At 46.9% G+C, this 17,659-nt stretch overlaps 1 protein-coding gene across 5 annotated transcripts in view; it reads right to left on the minus strand.

The window, feature by feature from the left end:
• The window catches only part of DAB2IP (DAB2 interacting protein), a 242,401-nt gene that overhangs the window by 193,341 nt on the left and 31,401 nt on the right, over positions 1 to 17,659 (minus strand). For all 5 annotated transcript variants that reach the window (XR_008933770.1, XM_056860259.1, XM_056860258.1 and 2 more), the window contains exon 2: positions 10,841 to 10,944. Coding sequence is in view for 4 of the 5 variants with exons in the window: in XM_056860259.1 (XP_056716237.1) it covers positions 10,841 to 10,944 (104 nt within the window). In the remaining variant the exon portion in view is untranslated. The remainder of the gene's footprint in view (positions 1 to 10,840; positions 10,945 to 17,659) is intronic.

The following is a 17,659-nucleotide window of genomic DNA, read 5'->3' on the forward strand; positions in this document are numbered from 1 at the left end:
GTGGACTCTGATCTGGAGAACCGGGTTTGTTCCCCCACTCCTCCACATGAGCAGCGGAGGCTAATCTGGTGAACTGGATTTGTTTCCCCACTCCTCCACATGAAGCCAGCTTGGGTGACCTTGGGCTAGTCACAGTTCTCTCTGAACTCTCTCGGCCCCACCTACCTCACAGGGTGTCTGTTTTGGGGAGGGGAAGGGAAGGTGATTGTAAGCCGGTTTGAGTCTCCCTTAAGTGGTAGAGAAAGTCGGCATATAAAAACCAACTCCAACTCCTCCTCCTCTTCCTCTTCCTCTTCTTCTTCTGCACTTTCAATCCACTTTCAATCCACTTTGCAATTAGATTTTACTGCGTGAAATGGCAACATCCACTTGCAAACAATTATTAAAGTGGATTGAAAGTGGATTGAAAGTGCATTATTCAGGATGCGTGAAAGTGGCTGCTGTCTCCGAGGAGCCCTGGTTCTGTCACTATTCAGCCCGCTCACCTGAATGTCAACACATTCAGAATGAGACCCTGTTCTCGGTGTCTCTGCAGCCTCCCCACCCCCACAACACAAATGCCCAGTTACCATGCAGGCTTGGGGTGTTGGCGCTTGGCAGTGAGTCAGAAACAGACTGGCTGTCTCCATCCCACTTGCCTTCCCCTCGATAGCCCTTGCGCTAGCATAAAATAAACAGCCCCATCTTGGGGGATGCATTCTGCCAGCAGATCTGTATACTGAGGTTTTTGCATAAGGTGGCGGTGACCTTGACTGTGTTACTTTCCTGCCCCCCCCCATCTATCTTTAATACTTCCCACTTCACATACCCATGACTGAAGCCACTGATAAATCCTCTAAAATCATTTACATATAATTTCTCACTGGCACCAAGAGTCGTTATCGGAATCCAGTTGCCGTTGACAGTTTAATGATAATCGCTTTCTGTTTATGTATCATCCAGGATAATGTTCTTATTCTTCTTAAAATTCAATCCTCAGGTTTTTCTGGAGGATTTTTTGGGTTTTTTTTTTTTTTTTTTTTTGGTTTTTTTTAAAGGGAAGCAGTCACAGACCAAAATTATAGTAATTTTCTCTTCTGGTTCGAGCGGTTTAGTAAACAATTAGGTTTCAATTAAAGACTGGGGGTCCCTGCTGTGGAGAGAGCCAGTTCATTCTGGCTCTGCTCCGCTCAGAAGGCACACAAGGCAGAATCCTCCAAAAGGAAACTGTGCCATTAAAATATAATTTACTTGAACGCGTTGTGGGGCGGGGGCAGGGGATCTGATTTGAAATTAAATGTCAGATTTGTCGAGTTTATCTGGCGACGGCTTTAAAGAAGATCTTTTTATATATCACATGAACCCAGACCCATCAACGTAAGGGGTTTAGCTCAGGAAGGGCAGCTAAACTGAGCTTTTCATCCTGGGAGTTCTGCTTATTATGACTGACAATGAAGTAAAAGGAGGCAGCGAAACCTATACTTGCTCCTGAGGCCAGGAGGCCACTCAGGCAGACCACAGAGAAGAATCTTACTATGGAAATTTTGAGGTTATGGCGTACTATCTACTCCGCATTCAGAAAGTCCTGGTTTAACAGGCAATCGATTCTGGACAGACAAAACGACGTACCTTTTTATTCAACGATAATTAAATTGTGGAATTCACTGTCAGTTAGGGTTGCCAGGTCCCTCTTCACCACCGGCGGGAGGTTTTTGAGGCAGAGCCTGAGGAGGGCGGGGTTTGGGGAGGGACATCAGTGCCATAGAGTCCAATTGCCAAAGCGGCCATTTTCTCCAGGTGAACTGATCTCTATCAACTGGAGATCAGCTGTGATAGCAGAAGACCTCCGGCTAGTACCTGGAGGTTGGCAACCCTACTGTCAGTGGACATAGTGATGGCCATGAGCATGGATGGCTTTCAAAGGAGATTTGACAGATTCATGGAGAAGAGGTCCACCGATGGCTACTAACCATGAAGGGAACTGCCATATTTAGAGGCAGAAAGCCTCTCAATACCAAGCACTAGGAGGCAACATCAGAGGCCTTGGCCTCTACGCCTTGCTCACCTTCCAGGGTAACAGGTTGGCCACTGTGTTAAACAGAACCATGGACTAGATGGACCACTGGTCTGATCCAGCAAGGTTCTTACATTCTAATCCTCGAAATCTCCCATTAAAGGATCTTGGGTGTTGGGAAAGACTCTTCTCTGCCTGAGACCCTGGAGAGTCACTGGCAGTCAGAATAGGCAAGGTTGAGCTAGATGGATAATCCAACTGACCCTGTTCAAGGTATCTCCCTCTGTTCAAGTGACTAAGGTGGGCAGGAATCACATGATCTGGGCTTTTCCAAAGCTCTCCCGCCTGCGGTCAAGGTCTGTAAATTCCTGTATATAGGTGGTTGGTAGGATTGCTGAGTTTACTGGTCGTTGCCTGCCGGTGCATGAAGAAAGAGAGTAGGTGAAAATAGAGGCGCACATTGGCCTGCCGGCGCATGAAGAAAGAAAGTAGGTGAAAACAGAGGCGCACATTGGCATTGTGCCAGCACACTGATGTCATTTGCACTGAAAACCATAACTGATGTCATGACATCAGGGAGGGGGGCACCAGGACTTGCCAAAACCTTTTTGGTTTAACGATAGAATTTTTAATATCTTAGAGCACCCCTCAATGTCATGACGACACTTCTGGTTTTTGCCGTAAGTGCCATCCACACACCAGCACGATGCCGACACACCTGTCCCTGCCTCCCAAATGCTCTCAGAGCTTGCAGGCTGCAGCCTGGCAACTCTAGCTGTAGGGTCAGAAGAAAACACATTTGCACACAATGTATAATTAGTTACCTTCTGGAACTGCCTGCCACAGGATAAAGACATTGTCTTAGATGGCTTCAAAAAAGATCGGAGAAGTTCATGGTGGATTGGTCTTACCATCTGGTGCTCATTTAAGTCTCTGTTGTCGACAATAGTTTGCAATTGTCCCTTTTCACACAGCCTTATGGGAAGTGTATTTCCCTGTCTCATCATTTAGTTACATGACCTGACCATCCATGACCCCAGGTAGAATCATCTCTCCTACTGCACAGATGCAAAAGCCCTCACAAGACAAAGATGTAAGACACATGCTGAACAATCCGCTTTCAATCCACTTTGCAGCTGGATTTTACTGTGTGGAATGGCAAAATCCACTTACAAACGATCACTGAAGCGTATTGAAAGTGGATTGACAGTGCATTATTTAGCATGGACTCTGCTTTCCATGCTATCTTGACAGCTGCTGCACACCTGCAAAGCTGTTCAGGGTGGACGGTGGGCTGGCATATAGATCAGAAGTGTGACAAATGATAGTGGCTGTCGAACTCAACACATTCACCTATCAAACATGTTCACAGTGAAATTTGTGGCATCCTTCCCAAGAGGTTGGCTGTTGCTCCAAGACTCCAGATCCTTGTACCACAGCTTCCTGGCTGCTTTGCTACCCAAAAGTAATAATATCCCTATTTACTAATAAATGAAAGTAACAATTGCTAGTCCCCAGAGGGTGAAGCGGAGCAGTTCCTTGTACTTCTTTTCTGGTTAATGAGAGGCAATCGTATAGAATGCAATTGTCCCCTGGCTAATTTTTGCTAGAATCTAGGCTGCTCTATATCCTGAGCTTTAAAACAAAAACCATTCATCTGAAGGGAGGCATCTCTCCTGGGACTGCAATGAAATAATAGCTGGACGTAGAGTCGCAAACCATTCCTTACCAAAGGAAAATACTGACTTCTCTCATCAAGATCTCCCTCTGGGAGATTGTTTATAGATTATTTCTTCAAGTGGAAGCCGGCAAAAATATAGCACTGCAGAAGAGAGCTTGGATTGGAAGAAGGACGGATAGGAGCCAGTTTGAAGTTTTCTTCAGATCTTGTATCCTCACCCCCATCCTTCCACAACCAATTGCCTTCTATCACCTTCTCTTACTGTTGCCAACCTCCATGTGGTGGCTGGAGATCTCCCACTATTACAACTGATCTCCAGGAAACAGAGATAAATTCCCCTGGAGAAAATGGCCACTTTGGAAGGTGGACTGTATGGCATTATACCTCACTGAAGTCCCTCCCCTCCCCAAACCCCGCCCTCCTCAGACTCCACTCCCAAAATCTCCAGGTGTTTCCCAACCCGGAGCTGGCAACCCTACCTTCTCCTTAATTGCTGGGGCTTTTTATCTGGCAGTTGGCTCCACCCTTTAAAGCAATAAGCAATAATGGGGGATAAATATAATTGATAGATTCATGAGCTTTCCATGTCAGGAAGCATTGTTGAAGGAGACAGATCGTAGAGATTCACTTTCTGGGTGGGGGGGGGGGGAGACAGCCAGAGACACTTGAAGAACCTTGAACGCACACACGGAGCTGATTTGGGGGTACATGGAGCATAGGGAAGAATCACCAACTCCATTCACATTAGCCCAGAATGTGGCCGGTACTTTGTTAATAGGGTTGCCAACCTCCAGGTACTAGCTGGAGATCTCCTGCTATTACAACTGATCTCCAGCCGATAGAGATCAGTTCACCTGGAGAAAATGGCCACTTTGGCAACTGGACTCTATGGCACTGAAGTTCCTCCCCTCCCCAAACCCTGCCCTCCTCAGGCTCTGCCCCCAAATCCTCCCGCCAGTGACGAAGAGGGACCTGGCAACCCTACTTGTTAAGAGCATAGTGGTGAGTTTCTGCCTCTTCTCTTCAACAGCTGCTGTGCTGATTTGCTGCTGTTCTGGTTTTCTTGGGAGGGTTTAATTTAAATGTATCGATTTCAGCGAATGCTTTTATTCACACGTTTTTGGAAAAGCAGGATTAATATATGACAGTTAATGAAAAGCTCTGCTTCTCTTCCACCATGTTTTAGAGAATGTAAAAGATTACCAACTTTAGAGTGGCCTTTCAGCTATTTCTGTCCATGGATGCTTCGGAAATCTCAGATCATTATTGAAGATCATTGTTCAGACACCCATTTCTTTTGCCTCCTGGATCTGCTGGGTTCTCAGCTTCCCTTGCCTCCCTGTAGGGTTGCCAACTTATGTTTTTCTAGAAAGGCTCTTTTTCTAACAGTAGAAGGCATTTCCTCCTTCACTAGAAAAGTATCACCAGCTATATTTCTGTTAGAGAGCTGTTAAAGGTATAGGAGCCCTGCCAGAAAAAAAGTTGGCGACACTGCTCCATACCCTGGTTCCTGGTAATAGCACACAGCACCTCCTGTCTTCAGGTCCAAAGGGAGGAGGATGAAGTCCTCTTAGCCCCAAAGCTTTATTTATTTATTTACTTCATGTATAACCTTTCTTTCTCCCCAATGGGGGCACAAAGAGACTTATATCATCTCCTTGCCTCTATTTTATCCTCACAATAACCCTCTGAGGTAGGTTCGACTGAGATTGTGTGGCCAAGGTCACGCAGCAAGCTTCGAGTTGGGATTCAGACGTGGGTCCCCCAGATCCTAGTGGGTCACTCTAACCACTACACCACACTGGCTCTGGCTTCATTGCCCATTTTACCATGAAGTTAGATCAAAGCTTATTTTCTCCCCTACTTGGTAAATTCCCTGAAGAGTCGACTGAGCTTTTGGCAAAGAAGCTCCTATTAGAGAAGACCCTCAGCTTATGCTCCAAACTGCCAAGTTCTGCGCCGTTGCTATTAAAATACGCAGAACTTTATTAGAAAGCGATTGCTAGAATATTTTACAATTAAGTCAATTTTAAGATGATAATTTTAACCAGGAGTTGCTTTTATTGATGGGCAGTTTTATGTATGGGCAGTTTGTGATTCTACAGTGCAAAACTAATGAGTGGAAATTTTGATGTACTGGCACATGACTGGTCAGTCGACCGTATTAATAAATTTGAATTTGGCTCTGCCTTCACTGGCTTCATCTTCTAGGAATCTGAATACTACACCATTATTGCTTGATTACTACTGATTACTATTTAATAAAGTAACAACCATGACTAGAGTGCTGGATTAGGATCTGGGGGATCCAGGTGTGAATCTCCACTCTGCATGGACACTTGCGAGGTGACTTTGGCCTAGTCGACACACCCTCAGCCCAACCTACCTTGCCAATTCTTGTGAGGATAGAATGGAGAAGATGAGGACAATGTACCCTCCTCCTGGATCTGTTGGGGAGAAAAGCAGGGTATAAATAAAGTAAATAAATAACCAGGTAATACAAAACACAGTTATACCCGTTCCTTCCTCCAATGAGCTCAAGGTGACATTTATGGAACTCATTCCATTCCATCCTCTCATCAGTCCTTTGAGGAAGGCTAGTTCACAAGAGAGGTGACTGGACCAGTGTTGCATCATGACCTTCACGGATGAGCAGGGATTCAAAACTCCTGCCCCCTCAGCACCGCTCCCCATCCTCCCCCCTTCAGCTCAAACGTGACAAATATGTATCTTGACAAATTCAGAAAGAGGTTGGAATATCGGAGCTTGTTTAAGAGGCTGCTCAGGGCTTTCATCTAAATGCTTCAGCAATCTTGCATTGCTATCAGCAATACATATATATTTGCATCCTGAACTGTTATGAACACATGAAGCTGCCTTATACTGAATCAGACCCTTGGTCCATCAAAGTCAGGATTTTCCACTCAAACTGGAAGCAGCTCTCCAGGGTCTCAAGCTGTCTTTCACATCACCTACTTGCCCAGTCCCTTTTACTGGAGATGCCGGAGATTGAACCTGGGACCTTCTGCATGCCAAGCAGATGCTCTACAAACTGAGCCAAAGCCCCACCCCAAACCTCCCAGATCTGCCCTTCCATACAAACAGGGACTAGAGGCATGGCTGGCCCTGCAGGGCAGCAATGCCAGACATGGGGAAGGGGGCAGAACTGGCAAAAGGACCACCACACACTTGGACAGGGCCAAAATTTTCACTCTGCACGTAGCACGTGCAAAGAAAGTGCAACTGAGTTCTTCGGTCTGCTTTGCACAGCCCACCCTTCCCGTTAAGGAGCCCCCCCGGCACTGAATTAAGAGACAGGCTGAGCAAGAAGGATGATGGACCAAAAATCCATTAACAAATCTGATGTATATTTCATCAACATAACCCAAAAAAATGGATGGGCAGCAGACGTAGCATTATGTTACAAGAAAAGAAATGGTATTTTTAACCCCCGAACTGAACAAGCAGAGGCTGGACAAACACTTGTCAGGGATGCTCTAGGCTAATCCTGCATTGAGGAGGGGGTTGGCGGCCTGTATGGCCCTTTCCAGCTCTATGATTCTATCTGCTCTTTGCTCTGTGATGGCACCTCCGTTGTGGAAAGCCCTCTTCCTCTCACCTGGTACCACTGGAGATTAGGTACCAGGAGGATTTAGGATTTTGATTCATTAGGGGTGCAAATTTTATACCTCAAACATCTGTAGAATCTGGTCCCCCCTGTTTTAACTTCGCAAACTCTTGCTCCCCTGGGCATAATTTTCTTTTATTGATTAGAGATGCTGGGTTCTGACTTGTAGGGGGTATGACTGACAGTTCTTGACATCGTGGTATAGGCGTTTTCGGGGGGGGGGGGGAAAGATGTCTGGCGCTTCCAAAGCATTTCCAAGCTGAAACGGGAGGTCAGTGGTGCGTGGGGGAAAAAATGTAACGTTTTTAAAGGGTTTGAGAGACGTTTCCCAGACTGGGTGCGATAAGCCCCAGAGTTGTTCTATTTTTGAATAAACTGCCTCGGAAACTTTTTTTTTTCCGGTTGAGAAGCGGGATATGAATTTTTAAAATAAAGCAAGTAAGCGCGGGCGAACCGTTCGCAGAAGCCAGTTTCCGCAAGTGGCTTCCCCGTCCCCCACCAGGCCTAGGGGCCCTGAGGAAAAGCCGAGGCCACAGAAAACTGTGCAGGACTCACTAACGCTAAAGGGTCTGGTTGCTCAGCCTACTGTGGTAGGGCAAGCAGCTCAGTTACTGGGCTTTTGGCTGGGAATGCTACTTTTCTGCATGGCCAGAGCCCCACTTTCAAATTCTCATCCCTTGCCCTGCACTGTTCCACAGGGTCTTTTTTTATATATAACATTTTTTATTGTTTTTTATATTACAGTAGTTTCCATCATTCATTAAGATAATGATATGATATAAACAATATTTCCCTATTCTATATAACTAATTAATTCATATATTTACGTTGACTTCCCCTCTCTCCTCCTCTATCTTTTTGATAACTTTATTTGTCACCTTTGCATTTAATTTCTAATTCAAAACAATACTTCATATATAAATCAGGTTGCAATTCTTAAAATCTAAATCATTAATCTTAATAGTATTTCTACCTTAATCAACTGAATTAGAACAAAACATAACCATCAATACTTCCCAATTTAAATTCATTTTGACAATATATTGTCCATGCCTCCCATTCTCCCACAAATTCTTTATTCTCCTTTTGATTTACTAATGCCGTAAGTTTAGCCATGTCTGCTAGTTCCAACATTTTATTTATCCAGTCCATCTTATCCGGTATCTCTGAAAGTTTCCATTTTGCTGCATAAACCAATCTTGCAGCTGTAGTGGCATATATCAAAAAAGATCTCTGCACTGTTCCACAGGGTCTTAGTCAACTCTCCCCCTCCTCTTTCTCTCATCACAGCATCACCACAAGTCACTCCATCGTCCCAAGAAGTGCTTTGGAGAAGCACAACCGCCACGTTCCTCAGCAGCGTTCCCTTCTCCCCTCAGCAAGCAGTGACCCCAGGAATAACCACCAGCCCTCGCGTTCAACTTCCACAACTGTCTTACAGATATCCCGCCAAACCCTCAGATTTCCCCACTCCCTTTACCCACTGGGGTTGCCTGGGGGAAGCTGGCTAACAGAGCCGGCTGCTGGTCAGACTCCCGCCATGGTCTCGCTTTCTCTTTCTGTGACTACGGTTTGGACCCTCAATTTGGTCCATTTTCCAGGATAAAGGGGAAAACCCCAACAACACCCCTAAAGGAGACTCCTCCGCCCACTAGTGAGAGCCAGCATGGTGTAGTGGTTAAGAGCGGTGGTTTGGAGCAGTGGAGTCTGATCTGGAGAACCGGGTTTGATTCCCCACTCCTCCACATGGGCAGCGGAGACTAATCTGGTGAGCTGGGTTTGTTTCCCCACGCCTACACATGAAGCCAGCTGGGTGACCTTGGGCTAGTCACAGCTCTCTTAGCCCCACCTATCTCACAGGGTGTCTGTGGTGGGGAGGGGAAGGGAAGGTGATTGTAAGCTGGCTTGAGTCTCCCTTAAGCGGTAGAGAAAGTCAGCATATAAAAATCAACTCTTCTTCTTCCTCTTCCTCTTCTTCTTCCTCGCTGTGTGTGTGTGTGAGGGGGGAAACAACATTGGCCAGGCACTCTAATTTCCAAAGCAAACAACTTTTCTTTAGGACACCAAGAGCATTGCTGCAGAGAAAGCACAGCTCCTCTCCAGCCATCCAGCACTTTCTCCCTTTCATCTATTAGAGCTCACAACATCCCCTCAAGGTAGTGCCCATCAATGGGCTACCTGGAATTCACCGGCTTCTTCAGCAAAGCATCTCTTCCCAAAGCAAGCAGGCAGTCCCATCTTTCCACAAGCTCATCAGAGGCAGAGGTACTCCAGAAGTAAAGATGACCACCAACACATTATGATTTCCCTTTCCTCAGCAATATTTGGTTCCAGACAGTGATTTACTTGGTGCTGTCCTCGGATCGTCACATGCCCTGACCATTCCTCTCAAACAGAGAATGTTCCTTATTGAATATGGTTCCTTTTCAGCCAAAAGGAATACAGCAAATATTGGATGGTCGAAACTGCAGCACCAGTAAAATAGGGGGCACAAGGGTAGTGATCCTCAGTGTGGTGCCTGTGGGTGCCTTTGTGCCCGCTAGGGTTGCCAGGCCTCTACCCACCAACCCATGGGAGATTTCCAGGGTGGGGCCTGGGAATGGTCGTGTCTAACCTGCAAGTGAAGTCAATTCTGGATGATGCTGTTGGACCCCCCCGAGTCTCTATAGAGACTGAGGGGAATTCTAGAGTGTAACCCAAAAGTTATATCACTTCCTGGTCAGACGTCCTCCGCCCCTTTGAGTTTTTCTCCCACCCAGAACTTCAATGGTGAAATGGTAGGGGATTGCCCACTGGCAGCCTGCATTTAGTAAAAGCCTGGTGCCCACCCATGGGTCTTCTGCCACCCTTTTGCTTCTTCAACCAACCCTAAAGCAGAGAACAGATACCAGCTTCCGCTCACCTTGATGGAGCACAAGAGGCTTCAATATGAAATCAGAGAAGGCATCACCTTTGAGTCAGCAGGGAGCTCTAATTCAGAAACATCTGCCTGCATGGTAGGAAGATGCTTGGTTTGCAACCTTCTAACATTTTGTAACTGGCCCTGCACCCCACCGCAGCACTTTGGAGTTGCACCCCAGTCTCAAAATTCCAGAAGTGCCCACAGTCTCAACAAAATTGGGGATCGCTGGCTCACAACATGCCACCCATGCCAGGATCTGCTGCCACTCATGTACCATTGGTGTTCTGAAGTTCAAAGGGCATGGACCACATTGTTGCTCTAAAATTCTCACGTGTTCCCAATGTCATTTTCATTTTATGCTCATTAATGTTTCAGCCAACCCTTCTGATTTTTCTGCTTTTCACTGTTAGCATTGTAGATCTGTTTCTATTGTGCATGTAAGTCGCGTGGGTTTCCCCCTACAGTTTATGCAGTATTTATGTGTATGATGCACATATTGTATGCATTTAGGACCAGGCCCTTTGCTTGAACACTTGCCTGACTACGGCTCTTGGTTGGATCGTGCTTCTCGACAGTTTCTAAAATAAGATTCCACCCTCCACCGGTGTCCACCCCTGGCAGAAAGATAATACTCACCGTGACACGGAATGGGGTTGGGGCAGCTGGCTCCATGCTGGGGTTCTTTTCCAGCCCCCCGCTGGGCATCCCCCGTCTCTGTCCAGTCCTCTCTGGTGGGGACTCTGAGAACAGAAAAAAAAGGAGAAAAAGAGATGAAAAAACAAAGCAAGCAGGAGAGCGAGAGAGAGCGAGAATGACAGTCACAATATATAAATGCAAACAGGCCATGCTATAGGCAGCGTACCCTTGGGAAAAGACTCTTGCAAATGAACCAGAAACAATGCCTCAAGTGTTGCTCTTGGTGTGCTGCCTCGCTCAGCCCACCACACTCCTTCGGTTTTCAACCAGCAACTTTCCAGTACTTAACATCCTCCATGGGTAAGGAGACCAGAGTAACAATAGGGGCCACTCCTCATAAGTGGAGTTCCAAACAATCTAAAAAGCAGATGAAGAGGACACCCAGTAGGCATTCTACATTTAAAAAAATTAAAGGGAATAAATCACAAATTGGCAAGGCTTCTGCTCCCCATCATGTTCCTGATCATGGCATCACAAGGACAGCTAAGCACCCCAGAGGACTTCCAAGGTACAGGAAGTGCTCCGGGGGCGGAGAAGAAGAGTTGGTTTTTATATGCCGACTTTCTCTACCACTTAAGGAAGAATCAAACGGTCTTACAATCACCTTCCCTTCCCCTCCCTACCTACCACAGACACCCTGTGAGTCAGGTGGGACGGAGAGAGCTCGAAGAGAGCTGTGACTAGCCCAAGGTCACCCAGCAAGCTGCATACGTAGGAGTGGGGAAACCAACCCGGTTCACCTGATTAGTGTCCGGTCCGCTGCTCATGTGGAGGAGTGGGGGATCAAACTCGGTTCTCCAGATTAGAGTCCACCGCTTTTAACCACTACACCACACTGGCTTAGCTGTCCCATTCTACACAGAAGCTCCTCGGAAGCTCACAGCACTTCACAGGGCCAGAGACTCAGCAGAGCAGGACTCTTCAGGCCAAGACAGGCATAGGCTCAAAGGAGTCCTATAGGACCTATCAAGCTCTCACTGGGAGTTCCTTGCGGTCTCCAGGCTTTTCACAGACTTGAAAAGGGAGTTTTTAAAAAAATGGACAGGATCAGGCAGGATCACCAAATCTGGTGAGCAAATCTTGATCCAATTCAGATCCGCCCCGTTACTAGTTATGAGCACGCTTAGCTAGTTATTTCTGAACTTTTCCTTCCAGAGCAGGTTCTGCTTACATTCCAGCGGGAATCACCTGACTGCCCTTCCCGTGTAACAGCACAAACAGCTGTCGGCTGAACTGCTGTGATGTCACAGAATGCTCAAATGTTTACACAACTGCTAGGAAAGGTATGTTCAGGAGCAGATTCTTGAAAGATCAATGCAGTCATTGTAAGAAGGGGTGGGAAATCTGTTAGGTGGTTGGGGGGGTGGAGACTAAGGCCATTTATGCATGGGAGGTTTTGCCTTGGATTTGCCACTTGGTCTTAGTTCTGTAAGACCAAGTGGCTGTCGCTGCAATAAAGTAAGGAGGATTTAAAACAAATTAGCTAAATTTGGGAGTGAAATCCTCCCTGCTGTTACACACAATTTGACAACAAATTGGGAGGAGTAGCAAACTGACACCAAATTGGGAGGATTAGTGAACACCCCGGAAAACAGCGATAGAATTCAACACACTGAACACACTGGAAAAGTGAGCAGATGTGAACAAGATGCAATTCCACAGGGATAAAAGCAGAGTTCTACATCTGGGTAGCAAAAATGAGAAGCACACATACTGGATGGGGGATATACTTCTGGGTAGCAGTGCATGTGAAGAAGATCTTGGGGTGCAGGTGGACTGTAAGCTAAATATGAGAAGCCAGTGTGATGCAGTGGAAAAAAAGGCTAATGTGGTCTCGGGGTATATCAACAGAGGCATAACAGCCAAATTGCAAGATGTCATAGTCCCACTGTATACCGAATTGTTCAGGCCGCACATGGAGTACTGTGTGTAGTTCTGGAGGTTTCACTTCAAAAAAGGAAGCAGACAGAATGGAGCAGGTGCAAAGGAGAGCGACGAAGATGATCAGGGGCCTGGAGACCAAGCCCTACGAGGAAAGGCTGAGGGAGCTGGGAATGTTCAGTCTGGAGTAGAGAAGGTTGAGGGGTGACATGATTTCTCTCTTTAAGTTTTTGAAAGGCTGTCACTTAGAGGAGGGTGGGGAGTTGTTCCTGTTGGCAGCAGAGGATAGGACTCGCAATAATGGGTTTAAATTACAGGTGGAAAGGTACCAGCTGGATATTAGGATTTTTTTTTTTTTACAGTAAGAGTAGTTCAACAGTGGAATTGGCTGCCAAGGAAGGCAGTGAGCATCCCTTCATTGGCAGTCTTCAAGCAATTGCTGAATGGTTGCCAGGGATGCTTTAGGCTGATCCTGCATTGAGCAGGGGGTTGGACTAGATGGCCTGAATGGCCCCTTCCAGCATGATGTAGTGATTAAGAGTGGTGGACTGTAATCTGGTGAACTGGGTTTGATTCCCTTCTCCTCCACATGAAACCTGCCGGGTGACCTTGGGCTAGTCACAGCTCTCTCCGAACTTTCTCAGCCCCACTGACCTCACAAGGTGTCTGTTGTGGGGAGAGGAAGGGAAGGGGATTGTGAGCCAGTTTGAGTCTCCTTAAAAAGGTAGAGAAAATCGGGGTATAAAAACCAACTCTTCTTCATCTTCTTCTTCCTCCTCCTCCTCTTCTTCTATGATTCTAGTTTCTGTGGCACACAGGTTCTTTAGTCAGCTGAACTCAGGTCGTCACTAAAGCACACAGCACTTCCACCTTATTTATACATTACTTCATTTATACCCCACCTTTCTTCCCAATGGGGACCCAAAACAGCTGACAGCATTCTCTTCCCCTTCATTTGACCCCCACAACGACCCTGTGTGATAGGGTAGAGTCCATGAGTGTGACTGGCCCAAGGTCACCCAGCAAGCTTCCATGACAGTGGGGATTCCAGATCAATAGACCAATACTCTAACCAATACTCTAAATCTGAAACTGGTCTTCCTTGCTGAAGCAAAGGCGGTTGAGATCTGATCAATGTCTGATCAATGTCTGAATGGGAGACCTCCTAGTTTGTTATACCACTTTGAGTTCCGTGCTAAAAAAAAGAAAAGAAAAAGATGGGGTATAATTATAGTCATAATAAATAAACGGGAAAAAATAATGAGCAGTTGCACTGAGAATAGGCACAACTACAGGCGTTCTTCTAGGATGGATAAGCAAAAGTTACCAATGCGATTCTCATTTTATGTCCATTAATATTTCAGTTAACCCTTTGGTTTTCCACTTTTCACTGTTAGCACTGTAGATTTGTTTGTATTATGTATGCATGTTGCATGTTCCCTCCACCAGAGTTTTATGCAGTGTTTAGGGGTATGATGCACATATTATGGGCACCAGCAATTTATTTACACACAAAAATATCAAAAAATGAATATGTTTTTATGAGAAAGGTCTGATGCAGGGGAAAAGCAAATGGTGCAAAGATGAAGATTCACAGGTTCAGGTTTCACAAGGGAAGGGCAGAATAGAAAAGGGGACTTTGGAGCCAAAACGGCAGAGATGAGGAATTCAAAAACCACCTCTAGCCCAAAGCAGCTCCTTGGATCGTGGCCCATAGTTAAATTTACATGAGCTGTGTTTGCAGAACAATTGCACACTCCTGGAAAAAGCAGCAAGCCAGCTCGGAAAACTGCAGTAATCTGGAGAGAGTAGACTTCAGTTTCCAAAGCCATCAGTATGCAAGAGGAGGGGGAACAAAGAGCAAGCGAGACGGAGACACACTCAGAAGGCATTACTAATCACGGCGCTTAGCTAAACAGTCGCGAATATCAGTCAAGTACAATATTTCACCGGCGGGCATGCCTGATCACCAATATTATGACATTGCGGCGACCTGCAGCTGGGAACGTTACAGCGGAGAACAACGGCAGCTGCTGCAACGCAGGGAGGAAAGAACAGCGTGTGGGGCCGGGCCTCGGGGAGGAGGGCAGCACAAATTGGCATGTAGGGAGACGCCAGCGGCAACCTATACTCTGAAGTGGCTGAAACAATGCGGAGCGAAGGACTGGCACGGCACAGAGGGTGCTTTTGTTGGCCAATGTGCCACCTCTCCCCATGAGATGTCACCTCCTTGGCTAGGGTTGCCAGGTTCCTCTTCGCCACCGGCGGGAGGTTTTTGGGGTGGAGCCTGAGGAGGGTGGGGTTTGGGGAGGGGAGGGACTTCAATGCCATAGAGTCCAACTGCCAAAGCGGCCATTTTCTCCAGGTGAACTGATCTCTGTCAGCTGGAGATCAGTTGTAATAGCAGGAGATCTCCAGCTAGTACCTGGAGGTTGGCAACCCTATCCTTGGCCTTTTTCAAATCTCTTATCCAGAGATACAGCTGAGCACACAAACCCCTCATCCTCCTCTCCCAACGGGGAAGCCAACACCCCTGCCACTTCCTTCCATGTTTCCTCCCCTGCCAACATTCAAAACACTTTGAAACCTCCCAAAACGCCTGCAGTGTCTCTCTGTGGCATTCGGGCAGCTCGGCCAATTGCTCTGCACCATCACAACCACAGAGTCCCTTACTGACATTACAATATGGACTAGAAACTTGTAGTCGCCCAAAAACTGGCTGGTGAGTTCAAACCCTTATGGAAAATTCAGCTCACCCACTACCACATACACCTGGCTGCTAGAGTTTGGCCCTCAAGAAGCCAAAAATGGTTGAATGCTCCTGCCAGGGTTTCAGGCCTAGCCTAATGTCCCCTTAGCACCCACCCTTGTCTGCCCATAGCCACACCTGCCCCATCCAAGCTACATAAACCTCTTCGACCACATTCTTTTCAGACCACTTATGAATACCTTGAACCACCAAACAGAGAGGTGCAGGGGTTGAGCCCACCCCATGCTCCAAAGTAAGGATGCCAGCCTCCAGGTGGGACCTGGGGATCCCCAGAATTAAAACTCATCTCCAGACTACAGATATCAGTTTCCCTGGAGAAAGCAGATGCTTTGGAGGGTGGATTCTATGGTATTGTGTCCCCCTGAAGTCCCTGCCCTCCTCAGGCTCCAGCCCCAAATCTCCAGGAGTTTCCCAACCTGGAGCTGGCAACCCTATTTTAAAGAAAGCTCTGTTCTTTCTTTCCAAGTGCATGGGTTAGGCTATAGTAGCTCAGCGATCAGGCAACAGCAGTCTGTACATGCTTACTCTTATTAGACGGATGCTTCAGAGGAGGAGCATGGCTGAAGATGGCAGGGGTACTAAGTGGGCATGGTTAAAGAAGGGGGTACGGTCACAATGCCAAGCGCAAACACTCCTACAGCTTTCCTTCCCTCTTAATCATGTGTTTTCCCCACGCACGCTCCACCACAGCTAGTTTGCAAACAAATAAATATTGCAATGGCATTTATTAAAAATGAAACAAATACACTACAGTCTGGAAGATGCTATGAGGATACCAATTCCCGGGTGTCCGCTTAAGTTTCAAAGCAGCCAGTCTCTTGAGTAGTGGTTTCTACTGATGAAGATTCAGCTCTTCAACGGCGTAGCAGAAAAGGATCAGGGAAACGAGAGCCTCTCAGGTCTGCACCTGGTATATAGCGCCAAACATTACATGCCAACTCAACAGAATTTATACTCTGCACTTCTCTAACTCTTCCAAACTCTTTCCACTCTCTAGGAAAGAAACCAAACAAAGGCCATGTATGCATGGCTGTTTCCACACAGTCACCCCACTGACTACTTTGGGGCTTTGCCTTGATTATGCATGGGTCACCCCAGTGACCATCAGAGGTCGGCTCGCTCTCCCCACCCGTTTCCCTGCCTTTCGGCCAGGTTTTCTGGATGCTGGCTAAACACGAATCCAGAAAACGCAGGCAAAATGTGCGGAAATGTGAGGGGATAGCCAGGAGACCTCCGATGGTTGGAAAATGCATGCATAATCAAGGCAAAGCCCCAAAGTAGCCGGCAGGGTTACCGCAAGGAAACAGCCATATATAAATGCCCACAGTTAATGAAGAGTTTCATCCTAGTAAGATTATCAGCATGGCAAATTCAAACATCATGCCAAGGTATTAAGGTATTCCTAGCAGCAGACCCTAAACTGGGGCAGGCCCTTCCTTTGGAGACCCACCAAAGTCTGGGTTTTGGAAATAAGTGGGAAGTTGCATTCAGGAAAGGATCGCATGAACCTGCCTTTTCAGACATTTGCCCCATCTGTCACAACACTGTTTGCTCTGTCCAGCAGTAGCTCTCCAGAGTCCCGGGCAGAGAAAGTCTTTCCCGACTTGAGATATTTCACCTGGAGACACCGAAGGACTGAACCGGTGACCCGTATGCAAGCCATGGGCTCTACCACAGGGCTGTGAGCTGGACAATGGGCCAATCTAGCACAATAGAAAACTGATGCCGGGGGGGGGGGGGGGGAGAGAGAGAGAGAGAGAGAGAGAGAGAGAGAGAGAGAGAGAGAGAGAGAGAGAGAGAGAGAGAGAGAGAGAGAGAGAGAGAGAGAGAGAGAGAGAGAGAGAGAGAGAGAGAGAGAGAGAGAGAGAGAGAGAGAGTGAGAGAGAGAGAGAGAGAGAGAGAGAGAGAGAGAGAGAGAGAGAGAGAGAGAGAGAGAGAGAGATCTTCAAACTGGAGACATCAGGGATTGAGCTTCAGACCTTCTGTATGCAAAGCAAGGTGTTCTGCTATCCATACCAAAGGAATACAAGGAACTAAAGGGCTGATTCACGTACGCAAGATTACCCCATACTCCATAGGGAGCTGTCTCAACTGAAGAGTTTTCATTC

This window comes from Euleptes europaea, chromosome 14 (genome assembly GCF_029931775.1).
Source record: "Euleptes europaea isolate rEulEur1 chromosome 14, rEulEur1.hap1, whole genome shotgun sequence".
NCBI lineage: Eukaryota > Metazoa > Chordata > Lepidosauria > Squamata > Sphaerodactylidae > Euleptes > Euleptes europaea.